This window comes from Musa acuminata, chromosome BXJ3-11 (assembly GCF_036884655.1).
Source record: "Musa acuminata AAA Group cultivar baxijiao chromosome BXJ3-11, Cavendish_Baxijiao_AAA, whole genome shotgun sequence".
Taxonomy (NCBI): domain Eukaryota; kingdom Viridiplantae; phylum Streptophyta; class Magnoliopsida; order Zingiberales; family Musaceae; genus Musa; species Musa acuminata.
In genome coordinates, this window is record NC_088359.1 from 27,009,758 (window position 1) to 27,037,620 (window position 27,863).

Consider the following 27,863-nt stretch of genomic DNA (forward strand, 5'->3'; position numbering starts at 1 on the left):
AAATTATTCAATAATTATAAAAGAGTTTTTTATATAAACATGACTCAAAGTGAAATATCGAACGATATAACAACTAAACATATGATCAAAGATTTTAGTTATAAAGAATACATCAATTATAATATTTTTTATTTTTTAAATGATCTCATTAAAAATTATCATAACAATACTAGCTCATTATGATTTTGAGTAACATGAATGTGAAAATAAGTTTTCTGAATGGGGATCTATATTTATATAGTTTAACCTAAACGATTCATAAAAAAAAAGAATTATAAAATTTAATATATAAATTTAAGAAATCCATTTTAAACAAAATTCTATACAATGGTATATAAAATTTTTTGATATTATTACATCCTTCATATTTAAGAAAAATACTATTGATCAATCAATAAATTTATTATATTGATCTTATATATAAATAATATTTTATTTATTAGTAGTGATCTTTGTTTATTGTACTAAACTAAGAAATTCTTCAATAAGAATTTTAAGATGATTGATATAAATAAGATATTTTATGTTATTAACATTTAGATATTCAAGAATAGATCCTAAAAGTTTCATCATAAAAAGAGTATATTGATTGACTCTTAAAAAGATTTAGTAAATAATTTTATTCAACAAATGATAAAAGTATAAAATTATAATTAAAACAAATATTTTTAAAATAATTAAAAAAATTATATAAATAAAAATATTTTTTTATATATGGACAATTGAAAGTCATGCCTTTGAGCGAATCAAATGATTTTGTCATAATAATACTTTTTATATATGCTCAAGCCTATGCTAGATCAAATATCAATTTTATAGTTAAAATATTTAGTAAATATTAAAGTTACTCAAAAATAAAAATACTAAAAGACTACAAAGAAAGTAATAAGATATCCAGAAGAGACAAAAGATTATATATATATATATATATATATATATATATATATATATATATATATGCTTGAAATGATGGTATTTTCATGTGTTGATTCCATAAATTATCTTGATAATAGGAAGTCCACTTTACTATTTATATTCATATCAGTTGGAAGTGACATTTATGAGGAAAAATATAAAGTAATATATTATTACATTATTAATAATGATAGCTAATTTTATAATATGCTTTGAGGCCACTAGTCAAACTTTATAGCTTCAAAATTTTATGATTTAGTATGATTAAACTTAATTGTCAAATTATCGAAGATACTTTGTGATGTATTATGATAGTTTTCTTGTCTAAAAATGATAAATACTATTATAATTGATAGTTAAAGAAAAAAATATATAAAAATAACTAATGTCAATTAAAAACTTGAGCTATACTATATTGATTGCTTATTCATTTATTTAAGATTTATAACCTAAAGTATTTGAAAGAATATATTTTTATGATCGGATTTATGAGCAATCCATAAAAGATAAAGTGATATTTAAGTATACATTATAATTAGTATTTTTTTTACATAATTAAAATTATTTATTTTTACTATCCTATTCATATTTATGTATGTATATAGTATAATTGAATGTAAATAATAGAATTATCTTGACAAAATAAATTATATGAGTTTTTTTAGACTATATTAGGAAAGACTAATAATATTACAATACATAAAAGGAAATATGATATTGATAACACTCACATTGCTAATTAGACTTAGATATAGTGTTACTGTATTTATTGACCTATATTTTTTTAATTCATGAATAAAAAAATGAATCTAATTTTCTTTATAGATTAACATTGCTATAGCTTTCAAATCCGACAATGCTTACGGATCAAATAAAAACCATTTGAATAGCATCATAAGACACGTACCATAAATTTAATTTTTTATTATTTGATTTTAAATTTTAACAAATTTTTTATACTCACAATTATGATTTACATGTTATAAACACATCTCATTAAGAAGACATGTTTTCCTCTGGCCTAACATGAATCTTCCTACTTTAATTGTCTTATCCGATCGAAGCATCTTGTGTCACTAAAAACGTAGATCAAATCATAAATATTTATCAATTGGTTTCATCATCAAAATATGAGATTCAACATAAACCTCAAAAGTTTCTAAGACCGTCATAAAAAGAATATATTGATTCAGTCTTAAAAGAGATTTAGTAAATAGTTTTGTTCAACAAATAATAAAAATATAAAATTTTAATTAAAATAAGTATTTTTAAAATAATTTTAAAAAATTATATAAATAAAAATATTCTTTATATATGCACAATTGAAAGTCTATATGCTCAATCATATGCTAAATCAAATATCAGTTTTACAATTAAAATACTTGGTAAATATTAAAGTTACCCAAGAATAAAAATACTAAAGGACTACAAAGAAAGTAATAAAATATCCCGAATTAACAAAAGATTTTATATATATATATATATATATATAATTAGATTAGTTTGAAATGATAGAATTTTAATATGTTGATTTCATAAATTACCTTGATAATAGGAAGTCCACTTTACGATTTATATTCAAATCAGTTGAAAGTGACATTTACGTGAAAAAAATATAAAGTAATATATTAGTACATTATTAATAATGATAGCTAATTTTATAATATGCTATGAGGCCACTAGTCAAATTTTATGATTTCGAAATTTTATCTAATAATTTAGTATGATTAGACTTAATTGTCAAATTACTGAACATACTTTGTGATATATTTTCTTGTCTAAAAATGATAAATACTATTATAACTCTATGCATTATAGTATAAAATACTTGATGATCAAAGAAAAAAATATAAAAATAACTAATATCAATTAAAAACTTAAGCTCTACTATATTTAATTGATTATTGATTCATTTATTTAAGATTTATAACCTAAAATATTTGAAAGGATATATTCTTATGATTAAATTTGTGAACAATCCATAAAAGATAAAGTGATATATGTTTAAATAGACATTATAATTAACATTCTTTTTTATTATTTTATTCATATTTATATATGTATATATTATAATTGAATGTAAATAATAAAATTATCTTAATAAAGTAAATTACATGAGTTATTTTAGACTGTATTGGGAAAAACTAATAATGTTATAATACATAAAAGAAATATTGATAACACTCATATTGCTAATCTTAACACATCTCATTAAGAAGAAAAAAAAGACTGGATTTTCAAGCGGTTCAAGACCTTGGCGTCTACTGCTTAAATTTACTACGGATCATTGCAGCTCTGGCTAAAATGATCACCTGCAATATTCTTAAAAAAGAAAAAAACCATTAAATAGCATGACCAACAAAACACATGCATGTGCAAGTTTCTAGGGGAAAAAAGAAAAAGCTCAAGCTACCCGTTAACCAATGATACCAGCATATGAAATGCCAGATCTGAGATGTCATTGTCGCTCTATGCCTGATCCAGTCGTCTAGATTTTGGAAATATAATGGCCATGAATAATAGCATACCAAATCCCGAAAAAAATATATATTTTCAACAAGTATTTTGAGAAAAGCAACCTAAATTCACCAAATGTATCATCATTAACAAAGATGGTCAGTTACACCACAAAAAAGGGTCTTGCAATGGGGCATTGCTGAGGGCACAAGCATAGGAAAAAGACAACTTGGTAATCTTATGAGCATTTTGTGTGTCTTCAAGATCCTGCAAAAATTAACACCATCAAAAGCTACCTTGGCTACTGTTACGAAGATTGTCAGAAATATGGAAGAGTGCCTGATTGCTATCATCGCGACCATGAAGCTGATCGCCTAAGGGGAGGTGTCATCTGTTTGTCTTCCTCCAGTGCCACCATTCCCAGATGAGAAGGATCCTCGAGCATCATTTTTGCCACCAGATAACCAGCAATCGACCAGGTCTGGAATTTCCTAGCTTGCTTGCCAACGTACCTCCCTAGAGTTCCGTCGTAATATTCTGGCCAGCTATCTTTCAATAACCTGGTTTCTGCAAGCTCGATAGCTCGTCTAGCAATTTGAGGTCGCCCAGTCTTGATGGATGCGGCAGTCAGAAGCCAAAGCAAAACTGTTACAACAAAATTTCTTGTTAATGAGGATACTTGACAAAGAAACAAGCTAGTGCAATGGGTGACAGTTCCAATCATTCTAACATGAAATACTGAAAGTTATATACATGAGATGAACACCGGAGCATGTGATGTGTCAAGATCTTAACTGTCATAAAACTGATCATAATTCTTCAGAGTTGATCTAGAAGTTTGGGTAGCCTAAAAATTAAATAAGAAAAAGCAAAACCAATCAAGTCATGTATCATAAGCCATCAACCACAAACCAACCCTTATGTAATAAATTAATATGTCATCAAGCAACTAAGTCAATCACATTGTGGCAAAAATGAACATAAAACCTCAGAAATGCTCCACTTGTCTTCTACTTGTAGCAAAAAAAGGTCAAGATTTTAGTGACCCTTGTAATGCTAGATGACACTTTGAACCTTCTGCAAGAGTTGAATCAACAAATGTGTCTATTGTCTTAAGTCATAACATTATTGTATTAGCGCTTAACTGAGTTTAATATGTCCTATTCATTGTCTAGAGAGTTCAATAATAATGGAAGATTCCCAGAACACAGAGGAAAGAACAGGAGGCAAATGTAAGAGGAAAACCTTACCACTATTTTTTTCTGATGTTCTCTTTTAATATATTTGTAATGTGCAGCTCGCTCGTGCAGCCAAAAATGGCATGTTTTGGCCTTTTTTGGGCCGTTTTCGCATGCTGTGGCGACTGCAGCAAGTGACGCAAAACACCAACCATCTCAGCACCCTAGAACCCCGATTGCTAACTAGGATTCTGACTTAGAGGCGTTTAGTCATAATCCAACACACGGTAGCTTTGCGCCACTAGCTTTTTAACCAAGAGCGATGACCACTTGTGTGAATCAACGAGTCCTCTCCAACCCTGTGCCACCCGAAGGGTTCCAAGGTGCTGAGATGGCCGACGTTTCGTGCCGCTCACCGCGATCACCACAGCATGTGAAAACGGCCCAAAAAACAGGCCAAAACTGGCCATTTTTTTCAACGTTGTCATGCATTTAGTTAGTTTTGCCTAAGTTGTGCCCTTGTGTGTCCGTCCGCAAAGATAAACCTCCCTGAAATCTCCTATGGTCCCTTACGACTTACAAAAGAGGAAACGGGTTAAAGAAAGCATCTCACTCGGGATCTACAAGTAATCATTTCAGTAAACACTTTATAGCCAATGTAAATTACAAACAAACTTCATAAGCTCTAAACAGTTGCCAACAAAGGGTCCAAAATGGTCCACTATAGATTGAAATCCCCACAAGTACCCACATGACATAACCTTTGTTTGCAAGGCTAGGACGAACACCAAAACCAAAGAAAATGGGGTTGCTAAGCCTTCTGCAAGTCCTTTACATGCTGTGCAAAGCATAAATAAAACTGAAATATCCGGAAATACATGAGCATTACATCAAACACCCCGTTTATAGTTTTATCCATGACATTCTCCCCCACTTATTCCTTTGACGTCCTTGTCGAAACCTTTGCAGACGCTGCATCTCCTCGCCTTTACTGAGTCTTCAATTTTTTAATCTAGTGGCAATGCACCTCTTAGCTCCCAGTTGGACTCTACCACTATTGTTGAGTGGTCGAACTTTGATCCATCATACTGCTTCAACTCACCAATGACTGACTATGGTGTGGGGTCGGTTGAGTTGTGTTGATCCCTGTTATTTCCTGCGGATCCCTCAAATGAAGGAAAAGATCATCCTTAGTATGTATTAGTCTCTCAAATGCTTCATGCCGCTTGAACTAAGTGGATGTTTGTTGGAGCCTTAACGAGCATCGCCTCGTAGACTTTAAAGTTTTTGGATCCTTCCTCCGTAAAATTTACCTATCGATTCTTCTTCCACTTAGTCGTCACTTTCAAGTCGTTTGCATCACTTCCACTTTCGAATGACATTCTGTTGGGAAATAAAGCGGATAATCTACTATCAGTAGCAATGATCACCATTCGTGAGGATTTGACAACTATTGTCTTTCATTTGATTTCTTCGAAGGGCCTTTAAACCTGTGCAGAGCTCCTCTACTGGATAGAAAAGAGAATTGGGGTACTTAATTTCACCTACTCTCTTAAGAGTTGAGAAGGCAAAGGTCACTTGACTTCGCTCGCCTCTCGAGGGTTGTACTCTATGCATCGAGCTAGTTACTAGCCTTCGCCTACTCTTTACTCACACTTCTAAAGCACTCTAAGTGTTTGCACTTCTTGTGTTGAGTTAGCTACTTAGCTACTATGATTCACCTTCTCAATGTCATCGAACTTCTGAAATGTAAGAAGTTTTCACCCCAACTTGGAGCAAGTCTCTAGTAGTTTTGGTCACCTCTAGGATTATACCGTCTTCTCTATCATCTTTGTTGCCTACTCCTCTGAGTTGTAAAGGTATAACACCGCATACTGTCTATTTCGTTTCTTGGTCAAGCACTCTTGTATTGACTCGAAGTCTTTCACTTTTGGTTATTTTAATGAGAAGTTCGTTGACACCGGTCTTACGAAGTTCCCTGGCTTCTGTCCTTCAGCCTTGTCTCGGTACTTAGTATTCTCTACCACCTCGGCCCCTTTCACGACTAAGCGCTTTCCCTCCATGAGAGCAAGGGATCAATGACGTCACGGAAGTCCCGCCTTTACGATACCATGGCGCTGTTATGCCCATGACCCTACTATCGGTCGCCTCGCATCCGTGTTCATTTCTTCGCGATCGGTAGATATGCCTCTATGACACTCCTCCAAGTCCACTTTCATTCTAACCGATGCTTGGTTTCAGGTAACTAAGTCCCTTTGGACTCGTCATCGCTTCCTCACCCCTTTCGACCCCCTGCTTCAACACCTCTATATTCTCCAACCAGTTCCTTTTAGTTGATGGAAAGATAGATTACGACTCCTATGCATGGCCTCCGTCATCATGTTACAAGGTTCGCGCTGATTCTGTTCTCCAAGCAGTTCCTTTTAATGTTCGCTTACTCGACCTTATCCTCTGACTTACCGGGCTCCCTTAAGCGAATATGAGCTCTAGAGCAATCCAACTCTCCAACCGCTCCGATCATACCTCTGTATGATCAAGTCCCCCTCATGGGACTCACTAGTTTTTGGATAGCTAAGTCTCTCTGGACTCGTCGTTACTTCCTCGCCCCATTCGACCCCTTGCTTCAACACCTTTGTGTTCTCCAAGCAGTTCCCCTTTCGACCCCTTGCTCCAGCATCTGAGACTACAAATCTCATATGCTCGCTCCTCTAAGCGACTCATTTTTCCTACAACTTCATACTCGTTTCTCCCAAACAGTCACGTATGATGGCTGCTCTCAACGTGGCCCCGCTAGGTCCCCCATGTTTGCATATCAATTGTTTCTATGAGTGCTTGTCCCGCTCTGATACTATATTGTCACGGACAAACTTCGAAACAGGATGTTTGATGTAATGCTTATGCATGTCCATGTCTTTCTATTTGTTTATGCTTTGCACAGCATGTAGAGGGACGGCCAAAGGCTTAATAGTCCCATTTTAGTTGAGTTTGGTGGCCTATTTAGGCTTGTAAATAAAGGTTGTGTCATGTAGACATTTGTGAGAGATTTTTGATCTATAATGGACTATTTTGCCCCTTTGTTGTGCAACTGTTCTGAGCTTGTAAAGTCTGTTTGTAATTTGCATTGTCAATGAAGTGTTTTCTGGAATGTTTGCTTGTGGATCCCGAGTGAGGCGTTTACTCTAACCCGTTTTCCCTTTTAAAAGTCCTAAGGGACCATGGGAGGCTTCGGGGAGGCTGACCTTTGCGGACAGACACACAAGGGTGTCATATGACTTAGGCAAAACCAGCTAAGTGCGTGTCCATCTGCAAAGGTCAGCCTCCCCGAAACCTCCTATGGTCCCTTAGGATCTACAAAAGAGAAAATAAGTTAGAGAAAACGTTTCACTCGGGATCCACAAGCAATCATTTCAGTAAATACTTCATAGTCAATGCAAATTACAAACAAACTTCACAAGCTCTGAACAGTCACACAACAAAGGGTCCAAAATGGTCCACTACAAATCAAAATCCCCACAAGTGCCCACATAACACAACCTTTGCTTGTAAGCTTAGGACGACCACCAAAACCAAAGAAAATGGGACTGTTAAGCCTACTGTTGGCCCTTTACATGCTGTGCAAAATATGGACAAAGCCGAAAGACACGGACATACATGAACATTACATCAAACACCCCGTTTACGGTTTTGTCCGTTTACAATTTTCAATAAACTAGATCTACCAACTACTAGACTTACTATTCTATTAAATTGAATTTGATTGTATATCAGAATCCTGTAAATGCTAATAATTCATAGAATAAAGCTAAATTTTTATTATACATAAAACGTTGAACTGACAACAAAATGGATTGAGCAAGATTTTTATCATTAAAAACATAAGATATACTCAAAAGAAAAATCAAGAGATTTGATAAGTATAATGTAGATTAAAGATGAAACGTTGAAAGCTATCCAATTCAAAAACCAAAGTAAGCAGAAAAAGAAATCTAAGAGTCTAATGTTGAATCTCGGATTTTGATGATGTAGTCAATTGTCATTTATTTATCTAATCTATATGTTGAGATAAGTGTATAGAATTAACTACGATGGTAGTAAGACATGCAGTAGGTGTTGAGCCGGAGTCAAGACAAAGATCACGTTGGGGGTTCGAGAGTTCGTCGGAAGTCCGGACGTTCATCGAAAGTTCTGCGGGAACAATCCGAGAAATCCAGGAGCTTGCCAAAGAAGCTCGTCGGAACTCACCAAGAAGATCGTCACGAAGTCCAGGAGCTTACCGGGAGTCCGCCGGAGCATTGTCGAGGGTTCATCGGATGTTTGCCGGAAGTTCACCAGAAGAAGCGATTGACGCACCGGAACACGAATTGCAGTAATGATATCTTAATTATCGTAGTTAGTATGTAAATTAAGTTAGGATTAGGAGGTGATCCCACTAACTTAATCAGGGGCCAACTGAGCTCTTAACAGACCCAAATTAGGCCGAATAAAATAACCCATTTGGACCCAGAATTCCTAGCCGGCGATGGCACCGCCTAGGAGACTCGGTCTCCCAAGAGTTCTTAGCAGTAGTACCGCCCCTGTCAGGCGATGGTACCGCCTGAGCTTGGTTTTCAAGCGCTGTCAAGCGGTAGTACCGCCCAGACTGAGTGGTGGTACCGCTCAGTGACAGATGACAGGCGGTAGTACTGCCAGGACCTTGGAAATTTAAAAATTGACACTTTTGAGCTTCATTTTCAAACTGATTGGGGCCTATATAAACCCCACCCTTTCCTGCATGAAAGGGCACCGAAATCTTGCTTTAATCTTGAGTATTTGAGAGCTTAAAAGTGTTGTAAAGACTAGAGTTCTTCTCCCTCTTTCTTTCTAAGTGTTGATCATTCAAGAGAGGAGTGAAAACTTGTAAGGGTTGTCTCCTAAGCCCGTAAAAAGGAGAAAAGCTATAAAAAGGTGGTTGGCCTTCGCCTATTGAAGGAAGGCCTCTAGTTGACGCCGGTGACCTCGTCGGAAGAGGAAGCCAAAAGTGGATATAGGTCAAGATTGAACGAACCACTCTAAATCTCGGTTTGCATTTGCTTTCTGCTATTTATCTTAACTGAAAATTGCTTCATTGCTTTCATCAACTACATTCTCAATTTAAAGATCTTTCCGAAACGGTTTTCATCGAAATCAGATTTTATCGTACGAAAGTTTTTTTTAACCGATGAAAGTTTTCCGCTGCACTAATTTACCCCCCTCCCCCCTCTTAATACGCTCTTGATCCTAACAATTGATATCAGAGCAAGGTTCACTCTCAGTTGGATTAAAACCCAAGAGAGATGGCATTTGTCGGGAACCAAAAGGGTCACTCTGTTACACGTTCGCCCATGTTCAATGGAACGGATTATACCTATTAGAAGACTCAAATGAGGATCTTCCTTATTTCCATAGATTTTGAGCTTTGGAATATTGTAGAAAATAGATTTTCAAAGTCTTCTCTTCCAATGATCGATTGGAATGAATCGGAGAAGACTTTCGCTCTAAATGTAAAGGCTATGAATGCCTTATTTTGAGCACTAGATAAAAACGAGTTCAATCGTGTTTCGATTTGTGAAACTGCATTTGATATTTGACTTATACTCAAAGTGACTCACGAAGGCACGAGTAGAGTGAAATAGTCAAAAATCAATCTTTTGGTACATTCTTATGAACTTTTTCGAATGAAACCGAATGAGACCATATGAGACATGTACACTCATTTTACGGATGTCGTCAATAGTCTAAAAGGACTCGGTAAAAGTTTTTCGGATTTCAAGCTTGTTAATAAAATTCTAAGATCCCTTCCAAAGAGTTGGGACCCTAAAGTCACAGTCATTCAAGAGGCCAAAGATTTAAACAACTTTCCTCTTGAAGAATTAATTGGGTCATTAATGACCTACAAAATGACGTACAAAGCTCATGAAGAACATAAGGACACCCTTTCAAAGAACAGAAAGGATATGACACTTAGAACTCAAGAAGATCACTTGAGAGAAAACTCAAGTGATGAGGACTTTGATGATGACTTGACACTTTTAACAAGGAAATTCAAAAAATTCATTAAAAAAATAAATTTAAAAATGACACTAAAAATAAATTTGAACCCAAAAAGGACTAAGTAATTTGCTACGAATGCAAGAAGCCGGGACACTATAAAAGTGAATGTCTACAAGCCAAAAAGAGAACACCAAAGAAAAAAGCGTTCAAAGCAACATAGGATGACTCAAGCGCATCCGAAGAAGAGAAGCTCAACACCGAGCAAGTTACTCATTACGCACTAATGGCTATTGGAGAGGAGGTAATAAATTTAATTGATGCAGATTTATCATTTGATGAATTATTAAATGTTTTCCATGATTTATTTGATGAATATAAAATAATTAATAAAAAATATAAATTATTAAAAAAGGAGCATGATACTCTTGTTAGTAATTTTTATAAATTAAAATTTAAGCATAATGATAGTTTAGCTCCATGTACGAAATGTCATGATTTAGAAATTCTCCAAAAGGAGAACTTGCTACTCAAGGACACCTTAAAGAAATTTGAGGTTGGTAGTAAGTCCTTGAACATGATCCTTACAAATAAATGTCACGTTCATAAAAGAAGTGGAATTTGATTTGTAAGAAGCCCTCGCCAAAATCCAACCACCTTCATTAAAGGCCCTATCTTGCATATTTCGCACCAAAATAAATGCAACTTTTGTTACAAACATGAACATAGAATTTATCATTGTCCATTCAAGAAAGTTAGTCTAAACAAATTGATTTAGGTTCCTAAAGGAACCATAAAGAATTCAATGCAACATGATAAATAATTTAGATCGATTTTTGAGGCACCTAAGGTCAAATGGGTACCTAAAAATCATCCTCTATTGTAAAAACATATATCATCACAAGTTAGGAGCAAGAAATGATATCTTGCTTTTGGGGTGCTCAAGGCCTATGACCAGAGATCCAAAATGACTCAATAATGCTTTCTAGCTAAAATGACAAAAAGAGGATTAGTAGAATTAAAACTATCAATTACAAAATGATACTGATACAATCTTGTGTGGTAAACACTTAAGTATGATCCCTCAAATTTTGAAACTCGTAAACTCTTATGCATGAATTCCCCTTCACACTTCCTTCGGATTTCCGAATTCATCATATACATTCATTCTTCAATTTTTTCGGATCCAACTATATCTTACGAACGTCGGAAGTCCGAACATTCGTCGAAAGTTCTGCGGGAACAATCCGAGAAGTCCAGGAGCTTACCAAAGAAGCTCATCGGAACTCGCCAAGAAGATCGTCACGAAGTCCAGGAGCTTGCCGAGAGTCCCCTGAAGCATTGCCGAGGGTTCGTCGGATGTTCGCCGGAAGAAACGATTGACACACCGGAACACGAATTGCAGTAATGATGTCTTAATTGTCATAGTTAGAATGTAAATTAAGTTAGGATTGGGAGGTGATTCCACTAACTTAATTAGGGTCCAACTGGGCCCTTAACAGACCCAAATTGGACCGAATGGAACAGCTCATTCGGACCCAGAATTCCTGGCCGACGGTGGTATCACCCAGGAGAGTCGGTCTCCCAGGGGTTCTGGGCAGTAGTACCACCCCTATCAGGCAGTGGTACCGCCAGCAGTTATTACTGCCAGTGTTGGTACCACCTGAGCTCGGTCTTCGAGCGCTGTCAGGCGATAGTACAACCCAATTATGGCGATGGTACCGCCAGGACCTCGGAAATCCGAAAATTGACACTTTTAAGCTCCATTTTCAAACTGATTTGGGCCTATATAAACCCCACCCTTTCCTGCATAAAAGGACACCGAAATCTTGCTTTAATCTTGAGTATTTGAGAGCTTAAAAGTGTTGTAAAGGCTAGAGTTCTTCTCCCTCTTTCTTTGTAAGTGTTGATCATTCAAGAGAGGAGTGAAAACTTATAAGGATTGTCTCCTAAGCCCGTCAAAAGGAGTGAAAATCTTGCTGTAAAAGGGTGGTTGGCCTTCGCCTATTGAAGGAAGGCCTCTAGTGGACGCCGGTGACCTCGTCGGAGGAGGAAGCCAAAAGTGGATGTAGGTCAAGATTGACCGAACCACTCTAAATCTCGGTTTGCATTTGCTTTCTACTATTTATCTTAACTGCAAACTGCCTTTACATTAACTACACTTCCATATGCTCTCAATTTAAAAATCTTTCCGAAACGGTTTTCATCAAAATCAGATTTTATCGTACGAAAGTTTTTTTTTAACTGATGAAAGTTTTTCGCTGTACTAATTCACCACCCCCCCTCTTAGTACACTCTTGATCCTAACATCTAAGACAACTGCGATGCTAAATTTTAAATACAGGTGGTTCTAAAGACAAGCCACAAATAAATATATGAGTTGATGTGGATAAGAGAAAGGACACTTTTTTGCCAACTGATCCTCTCACTACATCATCAATGTTAGCTGTTAAAGTCAATCTATTCCTTCACCATATGCCCTAGGCATGTCCATAAAAGTGGCTCGTAACCCCAAAGGTACCAACCAAAGCACCTTAAGTGTGCTGCTCACTTTGGCTACCATCTCTTTTGTATGGTCAACCTTAACTTTCTAAGAGAACCTCCTAGGTAAACTCAAAAATGCTAATACTCTGTGATTCACCTACCTCGCTCTTCATAACATATATGTAATGAGGGACCCTGTTGGGCCCATCTCTGATGCTCTTTGCACTTACAGGTCAAGCCTCTTGTTGACATTACTCTTCCCAACTCCACTTGTTCGATCGAGCAAGACCAGGGCCAGGTCTGTTCGTCAATCTATCATCGGTAGGAAGACCAAAATCCTTTACATGACATATTAAGAATCAACACTTCAACTATGCCTAGGCTCTACATGACATTCAACAATGATGTGACCAAAAATAGATTCCAAAGGTATGCTGAAATTTACAGCAAGTAAATACTTGAATCAAGGTTTATCATACCATGACATATTGCTCAGTACAGGCGGTATGTACTAGTCTAATAGGGGACCAGAGTGATACATCGATACACTCCAATATACTATATGTCGGTATGCTCGGTAGAGCTCAGTACATACCAAACTAACAGCTGGTGAATACACCGGTATAGACCGGTAAGATGAATCATGACTTGAATATTACAAAGAATAAAATATGGCTATATCAGCAGCATGCATTGTGAGGTTATTCAAGAAGCGAACTTGGAAGTAGAAAAGTTATATAAAAGAATTTATTTTCTAGATCCGTTAAACATAGCTTGTGAAGTCTCACCTGGCCAAGAACCACCATTGTGGTAGCTCCAACGAGTGTTTTTTGGATCGCAACCAGTTATGACTCGCCACTCATGATTTTCCAGAGCTGGATAACAAACTTTTAAGGGCATCTCTCCAACCAATTCTGTCCAGCGTGCTTCAATAAGATCCATAATCGCAGCAGACTGATTGGGAGTTGCCAAAGATGATAAAATTGCGATGCAATTGCCTAAGCAGAACCAACGGAAGTCCATTCTAGCAGGACTGACATTTCCAATGAAGTAACCACCACGATTTGGGACAAAATCAAATAGCCAATCTGGGAGAGAGTCAGGCATTACATTGAACTTGTTTACTGCAGTATGAGAATATTCCTCTGTCTTATAACGATATATGTCATTAAGCTGGCGAAAGTCAAGCCAAAAGTAACTCCGCAAGTGATAGCTCAATGCATGAAGGCGTTTAGTTATAAGCTCAACGAACTCCTTACCCTTGTCATCTTGTTTTAACAAATTTAAGGCACACCTTAAAGCCATAAAAAATAATGCTTGTATTTCAATAGGATAACCATAGATGCCCTGTAATATGGTTACCACTTAACTAAATCAGCACACTGAGTAACTTATGAAGCAACAAGAGAAATTATCATTTTCTCAGTTGAAATCATGTAGTTCAGTTGCATTTCTTGCAAAAAGAAGCCTCACAAACAATTTGAATTTCCAATGTTACAAAGAAAGCCATGAAATATTGAACTTATAACAAAAGGAGAATATGCACATTTGACATCACACAAAATGATAAAATGCAACTTCCATATATTTCATCTTTAAACTTATGAAAGTGTTGTTTAGCTTATTCTTGAATTGCTAATTGTTCATTTTTTTCAGTAATGTTAACATTGAAACTACCAGCTCTCTTTATGATGGAGAGTCAAGATGCATAAAAGCAATATGACTTCCATATGCTGAAGGTGAACCACCTACTGTTTCTGTTAACCATTGTGTTCATAGTGCCAGTCTGCCAGAAATGTGAATCTGGTGCATTCTCGTAGGATGTTTCTGATGCTAAATATTGATATTCTTCAATGTTCCCACAGCCTAACACATTAGATATAAATGTATTTAAGTGATGAATGACAACTAGGTATAGCTTATACGCACATGTGACCATAATAGGTATAACTTGGTGAAGTGTAAAAAAAAATTGCTATCCAGGTTCATAGAAAAAGATAAAAGTAAAATAGTACTGTTTATACCTTAAACAGCGAAATCGATTAGTTCAGTCCTAATGTTCAGAAGATGGGTGACGATGCTAGGAAACACTATTTTTAGTTTTCTAAACCAACCTAAAGGACTCTAGCTCTGTTTTGCAAAAGTGAAACATGAATTGTTAAAATGAAATGATGCTCAACAACAGCAAAACAGCAGATGGAGATAAGAGATATCTTTAAAGACAGAAGAGAAGCCAAATAGAGCAGTAAAAGCTGCCCAAGAAACCAGTATTACTTCATACTGATGTTCAGTTGACAACAGTTTTTAAAACTGAAAAGCACAATGCTGAATGCCTTTTTCTTTATTACCATCTTAGTGTCAATGTGATTCTAGAGTGATCCTTATCTAACATGATGGAGATTTCCTTAAACATAGGATCAAGCTTCAAGACTTAAATGACACCCAAGCCAGCAGGCAGCTAGTAAGGCAAACAGGATTTTCCTTATCGAGAATCAAAGGTTTAAGCATGAAATTTTCAGAAATATAGTTAGAGTTGTTGTCTATTTAGTAGTCAATGACTTTATGTTGTTACATATTGTGCAGCAAGAGTTTGAATTAAGACAATTGCAGGAGATATTTTGATTGCATAATATTTTTTCCTTCTTTCAGAAATTCAAACACAATCTCACTTTCGCAGGTCAGAAACTTTGCAAAATGGTTTTTCTTTAAATTTCCAACATTCTGGTAGGATGATTCATTCATAGCACATGCATGATCCTGATTTGAATTTCTGATAATAAATCAACAAGCAGGACAGTTTAGATAAATTTCAAATCACAAAACTTCCCATTTGGTGGATCACATATGGGCCATATATTGCTTCTCCAATCAACACAAGTAAAAAACAGAAAAACAATGTAGGCAATCACACTATTTGTCAAGCTATCAAAAGTTCTTTCTTTGTTTTACCACAAGTCTCATTCTAAATTTAATAAGGTTCTTCGAATACAAAAATTGTTTAATCTAATTTTCAGGTGAACCTTGCGAACCTTTCTAATATATAATTAAATTATGTACAATCACAGACAGGCCTTTTGCAGTCAGCTAACATACATACCAACCATATGCTAATGAGCTGGTGAACCAAGTTAATCATACTCAAGTCCAGCAAAGGATGCATGTAAAAGATATCAAGTCAAAAGCAATGAAAAAATTACCATACGACGGTCAATCATACAGCATCCATCAGCACAAAGCAGTGTTGGGAATGTGTCAAACCCTTCTGAGAGGCACAATGACAGAATAAGGCGTATCCCCTGCTGACAATCAGGGGTGTCAGCCAAGGATGAGTCTCCTGTAGCCCTTGTGTAAGCACGAAGTAATATTATCCACCAAAAGCCAGAATCTACAGGGGCAACTCTTCCAATGGCACTTTCTCCAAAGTCAGCAATTAAAGTTTCCGTATTCCGGATGGGATCCTGGAAAACCTTGAAACTTGCTGGCATGACACCTGCTCCAAGCTGAAAGCGGTCAATCTTCTTTTCCCATGATTGAAGTCGAAGCGTTTTCGTGAGGAAGTTTCTAACTATTTCAGGCTCTCTACTCATCAGAAATGCCAATGCACTTGGGACAAAGTCTCTCACAAATACCTGAGAAATTAAAATAATTTGAATAGCCAGTGCCACTGGACCTGTAATGCTACCACATATTGCACCGTATTAAGATATATCTTCTAGGAGAAGCGTTCATGCTGTGCAGCAGCAAATCAGTCTAATAAAACAGCACTGTACCGCATCATATGGACATGTTTACAATAACCTATCCACTACATTAAAACTTTAGAACAATACATAAATCATATGCAGAACAATTACCAGTACCCCCTAAAATGTCAATGGGTCAGTTGATTTTAACTCACCATAAACAGCTAAAATTGTTTGCATATACGAGCAATTTATAAAGATGAAAAGGATGATCCGCGAAACAAAAAGCAGTGCATGTTAGCTACTATACATCCATGAAACCCTGTGTTGGTCCATCATTCTAGCTTGTAGAGTTAACCACTTATGTTTCTAAGAATATCTAAAGAAAATACTCACAGATCAGTATACCACTTATGTTTATAAGAATATATAAAGAAAATACTCGACAGATCAGTATGCCCCTGAGAAAAAATTTCTTAGCAAGACATTGTCAATTAGCATTGAATTAAGGAATTGACTATTATATATTGCCAGGGCAACTGAAGATAAAAAAGGAATGCCAATTTAGATTCAAGAATTCACATATTTTGATTTGGAGGCAGAAACAAATTCTAAAAAGAACACTATTGACAGAAGTGAAAACCTGATTATAGTTAAGTGCTTCTTCTGAAGGGTCCATTGCAGCAATTGTACCAACCGGACGTCCCCGAAAGTGAACCAATGAGCGCCTCAGAGCTTCCCAAGCTTCAGCTTGTAGATGAGAACTGATGGAAGCCTTTGGAGAATTCACATTTGACCTCCAAGAAGGTGAGTAAGCATTCTCTAGGTGCTCTGTGATTTTCAAGTGGTCAAGGTTCTTTAAAGTATGACGAGGGGATGCACTGGCCATGGATAGCTCAAATAATGCCTTAACTTCACAGGACCTGTGGCGATCAATGTTATGGTTCCTAGGCCTAATTTCTAGCTTTGAGAAATCAAATTCCTGGATTTTCAATGGAGTTAACTCCCTGGCTTTTGTACCACTATTCTCAGTATCATCCTCTGGATCCACAGTAAAGGAAGGCATAACTGAAAGTTGACAAAGATGGTTCAAAATTAGTTGATGTGTCAAGCAGTCTGCACTGATCAAGTCGAACAAGGTAGATGAGGTAAGATATACATCCAGTGCAAAAAAGCAAGAATTAGAGCACCAATAATTGTATCAGAAGAACATAGGCAAAGTCTAGGTGTCCCAGACTGAGAGATTTCTTGAGGAATTGACAAACCACCAAAGATAAAATTAAATCAGAAACTTCTTCAAGGGACAAGGGCCCCGCAAGAAACAACATCGCAATTAAACTTCTGAAACACAACTCCAAACTTAGTCAACTAATTGTTTGCAGTTACGTAATGCATTCTGCCTTAGTGATCAGGACTGGACATCCAACACTAGTTTTATGACCAAGAACAGTACCCAAATAGAGGTTTAAAGGAGAAGGGTACAGATGCCAAAAAGAGAGAGATTTCTCCATAGAGATCAATCTAAATCGATCAGATCTAACATTGCTAAAGAAACAGATACTCCAATAACCAAATGACCATTAAATTTGGATTTCACTTATAGTCAATTTGACTTGTTGAGATTCTTGCATGGCATTTGTATGGATAACATACCATGTTCACGTTAGTATACATATGGACCTTTCATCAGCATTTACAACCCTTCAATGTGCATGTAATCATGTCCCCTCATTCCTCCTTTTAATCTTTACTTAGTATTTACAGTTTGGATATATCCTTCGTTTCTAAGTTTGAATTCTAAACATTGCACATTTAGATATGACCAATTTTATCTATGTCTATTCAGGTATTATCTCTTTGCTTCATTAGCTTATCTAAATTTAAAGAAAAAATAGCAACACAGATGAAACTTAATTTGTTAACAGAAAAGGGATAGAAAGATAACATATATCCATATTTTCAGCAATCTGCCTCAAATAACCATATTTTCAGTAATCTGACCATATTCCACTAAAAACGATGATCCATGGTCAATTGTAGAAGCTTAAACAATCATATACTTGACAATTATAACAAAATTCCACAACACTCAATATTACTTAGAAAATCAAAACAATATCTAACAACAAAACTGGTAGAGACAAACAATCGCCAACTCTGTTTATGATCTGACTGAAATAGAGTGTTGAAAAAACCCTATCCTTTCTATCACTTACTAGGTGCAATCATAGCTCAAGAAACTATGTAAACTCTCTAAGAAAGATCACTCATCTTTAATGAAATTTGTATAGAATACATTCAAGACAAAAAGAAAAATCAGATCAATCAAATACAAGTGAAATACACAATTAACCCCTATGACTATGTTAAAAGAAAGTTGAAACCACAGCGCGATACAAACGTGAAATATCAGTGAACTACATTCCCGAAATCCAAATTGTTACAGCGATACCAACTCACATCCGTTTTGCTTCCAGATAGATCGACAACATAAGTTTCAGGCATTATGGCGGAGTTATCAGAATTGGCCATCCCAACAACTACATTAGTTTCGCGGGCATTCATACCACGATAGTGATACATTTAGAATCAAATGATCATTTATTCACATTAGAATCAACTGATCCAAAGCACTTGTATCCCATATTAAAAATGTTTTTTAACCCAATGACCATAGCGTATTTGGACTTCAATGAAAGAGGATAAACATTAGGTGAAGCTAGGGATTTAAAATGCTTTTTCTGATCTTTATCTTTTCTTGTTTAGTTCCGGAGATCCTAATTTGTTCTATCTTTATAGATCTTCCACTTTGATCGATCTGCATTTGTAATGATTGTACATTTGTATGCTTTATCGATCCCCAAAAAACAAAGTATCAGCAAAACCAATATACGCCCTTATTCCCAAACTTTGGCATAAAGGATTCATACAAATCTCTACAGATGGATTACATGCCAACAGTTTCATAATCGCATTAAAGAAGTCGACCGTAGCAAACTCAACACGACGTTCAGGGAAAGATTTCCACTTTTAGCTGCTGCATTGGGATGCCAAAACATCGAGATTCCCACAAATAGGAAGTTTCTCGACCTCGAATGGTTTGCTTCGAAAGATGGCAAACAAACGAGAAGCAGAACCAGATCGATCGAGGAACAAAGAAACAAACCCTCACATGCAACCACACGAAAAATCAAACGAGTGGAAAACCCGAAGATGCAATCAAGAAGAGAAGACAGAAACGGGAGCAAGATCGGGCGTTCGGACCCATTCGTCTGTTGTCCGATCGAGAGAAGAAGTGGAATGGAAGCTGATGGAGATCCGATCGAAGACTCCACCGCCTAACGACTTCGAGACAAACCCTAGCAAAGCGACGGGAGGGGGGACGAGAGGAGTGGAAACCCGGAGTGTGTCAACTTTATATAGCGACCTCCGCGCCGGTTTGCAGCGCATCGAATGGAACCATTACGTTCGCCGGTAGACGAGGGGGCGTTAAAGCGTCGAGGGAACGCGACGGCAACCAATACGTGACACTGTGACCGGGTGGCACCGGTGGATCCCGTGGGTTTTACCGGTCACAGCCGGTCAAGTAAATATTGCGTGCGTGTTCTCCCACAGCTTATTCCTCTGCGCGACCATCGTCACCGTCCATGGTCCGGCAGATCAGATTGGGCGTGAATCTTCGAGCACTGTGGACGGCGATGCAATGGGCTGAAATGGGCGCGCGGCTGCATGAAGGATACGTACGAAACGAGAGGGCTGCGCGGCTTCCGCCACGGGAAAGACATGAAGATTCCATCGGAACCGTTCGTTTCATCATGGATTTCGATCTCGATCGTTCGTTCGTTTTAAATAAGAAGTACCTGATAATATAGTATTAATTTGATCAAAACAAACGAATGGCTGAGATCGAAAATTTAGATGGAATGGACGGTTCGATGGGACGCTCTATAGCTATTCTCTACCAACGACGGTTTCGCCAACCCAGGAAGTGTGGGGCCGGCTTTTAGCCAAGATTGTGTTTTGGTAGGACCCACCGTTTGGGTTTATTTCATGGGGTGAGCGAATATATTGTTTCTAATAGTATACTTGCCTTTATAAATCTTAATTAAACTCAGTTAAATTAAAATTAAGATTATATAAAATATCTTTAATGTTCTCATCGTCATTAGAGTTTTGAAAGGTCATAATGTCCATTAGAGGATTCAAAACACTGCCTTAAAGTCCAAACAATAGTTAATTAAAGAAGATTAACTCAACTGGAATTTAAAAGGGTAGATATAGTAATTGATTACATTTAGAGGACATTATCTATTATCTTTCAATTTCTCATGCGATGTTACTATTAATAATCTCATTTTAAAAAAATTTAATATTTTGATATTATCTTTTTTTAAATACGCATCAATATCATCTTCTTCTTGTTCTTCATCCTTTTATTTTTTTCTTCAACCTCTTGGTAGAAAAGTATTGAGAGGATAGTGAGTAAGGTTTAATGACGTAAAACCATCTTGAAGCATGAACTAGGGGATGATATGGAGCACAGGTCAAGTGGCTACGATTGATGACAAGAATCATGGCCTGCAAGAGTATCAGCTCTTATGAGGAAGAAAAAATAAAATAAAATCAAAATTAGTTAGACTTAAAAAAATAAAATATTTTATTTTAACTAATTTTTAATATATTATAAAAAAAAATAAAGAGGTTGAGCCCTAGATACTTTCCCATATACAAGTACATATCTAAATTGACAATCAACCAATTCTAAACCCAACCAAAAGTAAACTTAGAAGATTAGTTAGTGTATGGAGTAAAACCAAATTTGATTATATTTTAAAATAATTATTTAAAATAATTTAAACTTTCTGATAATTATAATACTTATTTTAATCTTTTAGTAGCTGATGAGGGAAATCTTTAGCCACTGGTTTAATACAAACACAAGAATTTAGTTGAGGAGTTGCTTTCAATTGATGTGCTTAAAACTTAAATTTCATGTCATTCATAATGTTTAAGATCCAATAAGTTTAGTATAATTGTTGTCATTCAAAGGATCATGAAATACATTATTCACAATGAACTATATATATTCTAGGAAAAAAAATCCACCCCCTTAGTATTGACACAATTATGAGCCTAATGTATTTTTTATTATTTAATATAAGGATATTTCAAGATTGAAACTAAAATATGAGGTCAATCAATCCTTTAGCATATCAATTTGTCTTTTAACACATTAACATAACATCTTATTTATCTATGGTATTTAACCTTGACACTTGATTCCCTAATTTAATATTCGATCTTTTAACTCTAAATTCAATTTGCTTACTCGATATTCGATCTTCTGCCTCGATATTAGATTCTTCAATTTGATATTTGATTTAATTTTTAAAATTTATTAATTAATTTTATCATTAAAATATGAGAAAATAAAATTACTTAATTAATCATATTTATCGAAACATGTTATAAGGTTACATGGATAATTATAACTTAATGAAATAGAGTTTAAACATAAACAAGAAGATAGATATCCATATATAGTGGTGTATGGCATAAAATGTAATTGGTTTGAAATTATCAACTGATCCAAATATATAGATGATGATTTTCTATTTGTCTACCAATTTTATTTACTTTTGTTTTTATAAGTGGAAGCTTGATTTCTAATACTTGCTTGGCAGATCTTTCTTGTCACTTTTCTGCAAGCATTCATTCATGAAGTTAGGGAGAAACCATTAATTCTTAAAGATATTTGTCTTAACTCTTTTAACTCTTCAATTATTATAACTGATCTAGAGATCATAATTTCTTATTATTATTTAATCACTTATTTCTTTATCATTTTTTGAATAATAGAAATGGTATTTGAGAAATAGTTAAAAAATATTTAAAAAATATATTATTATAATATTTCAAACTTAACTGGTAAAGATTGTAAACAAATATCTCTTACTTTGTTTCCACCATCAAATAGTTTTTGAAGTATTTTGTAAGTTTCTTAATATCTTTATTAGAATAATAATCTGGAGAACATTATATCATCAATCTATATTAAATTTTGAAGAAAGCTTTCTTCTCTTATTTCCTACCTACTTGGAATCCTTCAGGATGGCATTTGATTGATTGGAAGTACATGTTTTACTTTTTTTAGCTTTGATGGTAGCAAATGAATGGACTCGTTCATATTTCCTACAAGGAGGTGTACTTCATTATTAGCTGTCCCCCAAGTGAGGATAAAAGTTGACCTACAGTTCCTGTAGCCTTGTAGGCATGTTGCGTTGACCTTCTGAAAGTCTAAATCCTGTATTCTATAATGTTATCTGAAACAGGACATGTGAACTATGAAACAATGATGGTGTTCCATCCCCTTAGTAATATAGTTTTAGTAGATCCTGTTGCAGTGCTGTTGCACAGTTCTTGCATGCTCTCATGAAAGATATTTTTATTCTTATTATTATTTAATCCAAGAACCTATAAACATATCAAGTTTTATCCATAATTATCAGAATTGCAGCGGCCATTGACACGATTATATTTCATTCTCAATTGAATTGATAATCAATTAGCTGAACTACAAATGGTTTCTACAATATAGTGAAAGAGAATGATAGGAATTTAATAGACACATTCAGAGACTAAAAAGGAACAAATATATTCAAATTTGGTTCCCTTTCATCCTTATAATAAAAAAATTAAATAATTTTGAAAAAAAAATATGTATTTGTTAATAAATTAAGAGTTGAGAATATTTCAATCTCTTTAAAGATCAAGCAATTTAATTGATAAATTAAGCTGGTTGAGGGTTCAATTTTTCTTCCTCTTTGAAAGGTGGCCTTTATGTTGAGCTATTTCCTTCATGGAAATGATAAAAAAGTATTTTTGCTTAACTTGATCTTCTGATGAGCTTTTACTTTGAGACATGGATATATGGAGTGAGTGACATCTTTCAAGGTTGGATCCTCCACCACTCCCAAATCCATATGATCTTAATTTCTCATGCCAATGATCATACACCATTTGCTGTACTGGTATTGGTTGGACCTATTAACGATGCCCATCGCATGTCAGTGCTCTCTCTCAACAGGCAGCAAGTGCATGTGGAACTCCAAGATAGATGCCAAGCCTCTGCTGTCGGATATAGATGCAAACAAAACCCTCTAAAACATGCATGCATGGAAGAGGACACCTGCTGGCATCGAGTGGCTTTTATTGCCATGAGCACTTAGAACGCTTAGAGGGGAAGCAAGCCAACATATCACTGTGGCACTCAAGGCCTTGTGTTGGGGATCATCAGCATGGTCTTCTTCTCCTGGAAAAGGTTCACAGGAGTACAAAGGAAATCATTGGCCCTTGTCTTCCTCCTCCCTCCACCATCAGTCACACTCTCATTATCTTGTTTATATTGTGAAAGCAAATTGTTTGTTCAATAATAAAATCTTTATTGTTTGGCCAATAACTTAAATTATTAGGAGAGGACTCAATATATATTGAATTCTAATGACAAGCTAGATTCGATTTGGAGGTTTAAGTTCGAATATTAGGAGAGGGACATCTTTAATCATATACTTGAATTAGTCCATAATTCTTGGTCGAAAGAGTCCATTTGGAGGTTTATATGTTAGACATATCATCCATGAGTCAGCTGAAGATAATAGGAAAGTATACTATCCCAATTTAATCTTATTAACTTGAACTTATATCTTCAATCCTATCACTTATTCTGCGGGATTGGATCATAAACTTATTATTGACTAACTAAAAACAAATAAATGAATATACTATGAATAAATCAGATTGAATATTTTAGACCAATGGTTTCAGATCTATATTTAAAATTAACGAATTAATTATCTCAATGAGAATTTTATTTTATCTATTGAGGAGGTAGAGAGTAGGTAATTGACATCCCTTGTCGGAACATAGAAGCTCACCACTTAAGGTGAAGAAGAACATAGGCAAATAGGGTCCCCACCCCTATCCCATTTTTCTAAGGTCTAAAACTAGCATCTTTCTTCCTAACATTCAAGCAAGTCTTCGTACTGTGTTGACAAATGAAGTGGCTAAGCACATAAAATATCACCTGCACTAACTAGGAACATAAAAGCCAAGTGGATCCGTGTTCTTCCAGATAAGAAGACAAGAATAAGCCAAGAAATTTCATGTTTGAGATGATAGGTATCTGGACTCGGACATTGACCCTATTTGAGACTCTGTGAAGAATTACTAATTGCCTTCGAAGTATCATCAACTCATAAAGAGTTAAATTCGCCGGTCGAAAATCTTCAGGACTTAATATGGTCTTTTCGGTCCACTCCAAAAGAAATTATGCACAAAGGAATGTATTTTCTCTTCTTTGATGGTTGTCAGGATTTCTTCTTGTATCGAGGGACATGTACGCAAAGAATAAGAAAGAAAATGACTAAAGAACTACAATGAGATTTATGGTAGGAATGCAATCATCATCATCAACAACCACAAACAACTCCTCATCTGCTGCCCTGTGTGTGAGGGGTCGTCATGTCTCCATCGATGGTTTGGTTTTCCCTCACGTGAACACAGTTCTCCCATCTTCCCTCCTCTCCTTATCCACACACCTCTCTCTCTCTCTCTCTCTCTCTCTCTCCATCGGGATCCTCTTTCTATGGTGCTCGATGGTGCACGTTTCATCTCCCCCCGAGCTTGCACCGGTGCAATGCACCACCACACCTGTCCCTCCAAGTGTCCCTCTGATGGGAACATCGGCTCAGGTTTTTATTTCATCACAAACAAACAAACAACGGGATAATACATCGTGGTGCACTCGAGAACAAAGAACCTTTTTTCTACACATCAAGCTGGGAGATTAACGAGCGGAGGAGGAATCAGAACAAGAGGAAGAAAAGGGTTACCGACAGAAGGAGACAAGACTTCCTGTTGGGTGATTCCAACTTTAATCTGACCCCACGGTCTGAGGTCAAAAAAGTCAACCACCGGAACAGAAGGTGAGGAGGGCATGTCACCGGTGGGACCCACTTCTACAACCAAAGCAGTTAAAAAAAAGCTGAACCGGAGGGGCATCGGTGACCGACGTGAGCAGAAGAAAGAGGAAAGAGAGAAATAAAATTTAGAATGGCCTCGGGAACGAGGGTTGGTCAACGTGTACCGGAGGGAGTGGGGGGGGGGCCGAGGTCAACGGGCGATGTCCACTTTGGGTGGGTGCCCTAACTGCTCCACTCCCCAACTCAGCTTCGCTGCGGCTCCTTCATGCATCGGCACGTAATCCTGCATGAGACCAGCATTCTCAGCGTCGATCTTAAACCGGAAGGAGCGATCAACTCCGTACCTCGAGCTTGGACAACAGCTCGTGGGCAGTGTGTGCAGAGATGATGATGTGGCGTGCGGCGGGCGCGACGAATCCCTCGTCCACAGCCTTGTCGACGAAGGAGAGCAACGAGTTGTAGTAGCCGTCAACGTTCAGCAATCCCACCTGCCACAGCCACAGATGATGGAGTGAGAAGAAAGAGATGGTGATTGAAAGGTTAGAATCAGTACAGTTGATGTATCAAGTATACAGGCTTGTCGTGGATCCCGAGCTGAGCCCAAGTAATCACTTCCAGGAGTTCTTCCAGGGTTCCATAGCCACCTAAGCATGGTTGAGAGTTCGATGCTAAAGGCTATGCAGTGTATCGATCTACAATATGTACGCACTTAAGTTGCTAAAAGTACATGCAAAGTTATGCTGTAATGTTTACCGGGCAAAGCTATAAAGGCATCGGCTTGGCGGGCCATCTCGGCCTTCCTTTGGTGCATTCCTGAGACAGCCCTCACCTCTCCTACGGGCTCTCCTGTGATCTGCAGATCCCAGGAGTTGAAGTCGGGTCATGCTCTCGTAGGGGTAAATAAGAACCCCTGATCTAAGTGTCGAAATTGTAAGATAAAAATCCTGATGCTGAGCTTAATACTTCCAAAGAAGAAGCAAGGAATAAGAAACAGGCAGACATACCTCTCTAGGCATTAGAGTCCTGGGAATAACTCTGCAACATATCCAAACAACATGAGTACATGAGAGAAAGAGAGAGAGAGAGATAGAGAGAGAGAGAGAGGGAGAGACCCCAGGACATGACGACCGCCATCATGAACAGCTTGGGAGACGAGACCCATGAGGCCAACGCTTCCCCCACCATACACCAAGTCTATGTTCCTTTGGACCTGCAAAAACAGAGCATTCGTCCTCACATCAGAGTCCAACGACTTCTACCATAGTGCAGGGTAAAGATGTCAAGGAAAACGAAGCCGAAGAGGAGATGGGTCTGAATCAATTCTACAAATCCTACAGGCGACGAGCTGATTACAACACGATGGAAGACTAACCAATTCATGCCCGAGCTGGGTAGCTGCAAGCTGGTAGCTGGCCTTCTTCCCGGGGCTGCTGCCACAGAAGACACACACCCTTCTGAACCGCGAGGCAGATGACCTCTTGGCCACCACAGCCTGTGCCTCTGTTTCCATCAAATCAACAACACCAGAAAGAACACAGAGACGAAACTTTGTGTTCCTTTTTTAGGGGAAGACGAGTGCAGCTTTGCTTGCCAGCCTCAGCAAGATGAGTGCTTTCTCCCCTTCCTCCACTGCTTGCTCCTTTTTAAAGAGTTAAAGAGCAGTCAGGGGCACAGAAAGAGGAGATAGGCTTGTGGGGGCCTCTGATGCCTGCACAGTAACGTAGAATTAATACATACAAACGACTGTGTCTTGAACAAACACTAATTTATTGACAAACATCACATGGTGTTTTAAGGATAATAATAGTGTGTCTAACCGCATCTGTTTCCCTCTACACCCACATACACACAAAATTAGGATGTCTATTTGCCAATCTAGATATAACTTTGTGGAGTGATAGATATAGTGTGGTCCTCTTCATGGTTTGAGGCATTAAAATTCTTCCTCTTTGTCCATATCATGTTGCAAAGTGTAAACTCAAGAAGGCATAATAATGAATGAAGTTAAAACACATGGTAAGACTTCAAGCTTAATGTATAACTGCTAATTAGAGATTAATTACTAGAGGTAAATTCATCAAGCCATAGTACCTGATTCTAAGTTTCCTTTTCATCAAGTATTAATCACTTGGCATCATCTCTATTAATTACTTTTCATT

General features: G+C 36.6%; 2 protein-coding genes across 2 annotated transcripts; both read right to left on the reverse strand.

The window, feature by feature from the left end:
- Positions 1 to 3,499: 3,499 nt before the first annotated feature.
- On the reverse strand, positions 3,500 to 20,188 carry LOC135652960 (probable alkaline/neutral invertase F). The gene is made up of 5 exons (XM_065174346.1): positions 19,988 to 20,188; positions 17,367 to 17,791; positions 16,238 to 16,669; positions 13,829 to 14,387; positions 3,500 to 4,017 (listed from the first exon to the last, which is right to left on the reverse strand). The coding sequence occupies exons 1-5, from the start codon at positions 19,989 to 19,991 to the stop codon at positions 3,722 to 3,724; spliced, it is 1,716 nt and encodes a 571-aa protein (XP_065030418.1). The 5' UTR covers positions 19,992 to 20,188; the 3' UTR covers positions 3,500 to 3,721.
- Positions 20,189 to 25,453: 5,265 nt separating this feature from the next.
- On the reverse strand, positions 25,454 to 27,387 carry LOC103971640 (cytokinin riboside 5'-monophosphate phosphoribohydrolase LOG1). Its single transcript, XM_065173679.1, has 7 exons — positions 27,077 to 27,387; positions 26,817 to 26,914; positions 26,709 to 26,739; positions 26,458 to 26,557; positions 26,278 to 26,348; positions 26,049 to 26,192; positions 25,454 to 25,987 (listed from the first exon to the last, which is right to left on the reverse strand). Exons 1-7 carry the CDS (start codon positions 27,212 to 27,214, stop codon positions 25,895 to 25,897), a joined length of 675 nt encoding a protein of 224 aa, XP_065029751.1. The 5' UTR covers positions 27,215 to 27,387; the 3' UTR covers positions 25,454 to 25,894.
- Between the last annotated feature and the right edge of the window lie 476 nt (positions 27,388 to 27,863).

Coding starts and splice junctions, on each gene's coding strand:
- LOC135652960 (XM_065174346.1), bottom strand. Junction 16,670..17,366: donor AAGCACTTAACTATAATCAG/GTTTTCACTTCT, acceptor TTAATTTCTCAG/GTATTTGTGAGAGACTTTGT. Junction 4,018..13,828: donor CAATGGTGGTTCTTGGCCAG/GTGAGACTTCAC, acceptor TTGTTGTAACAG/TTTTGCTTTGGCTTCTGACT.
- LOC103971640 (XM_065173679.1), bottom strand. CDS start 27,214: ATGGAAACAGAGGCACAGGCTGTGGTGGCCAAGAGGTCATCTGCCTCG. Junction 26,915..27,076: donor CCCAGCTCGGGCATGAATTG/GTTAGTCTTCCA, acceptor CTGTTTTTGCAG/GTCCAAAGGAACATAGACTT. Junction 26,740..26,816: donor GGCGGTCGTCATGTCCTGGG/GTCTCTCCCTCT, acceptor GATATGTTGCAG/AGTTATTCCCAGGACTCTAA.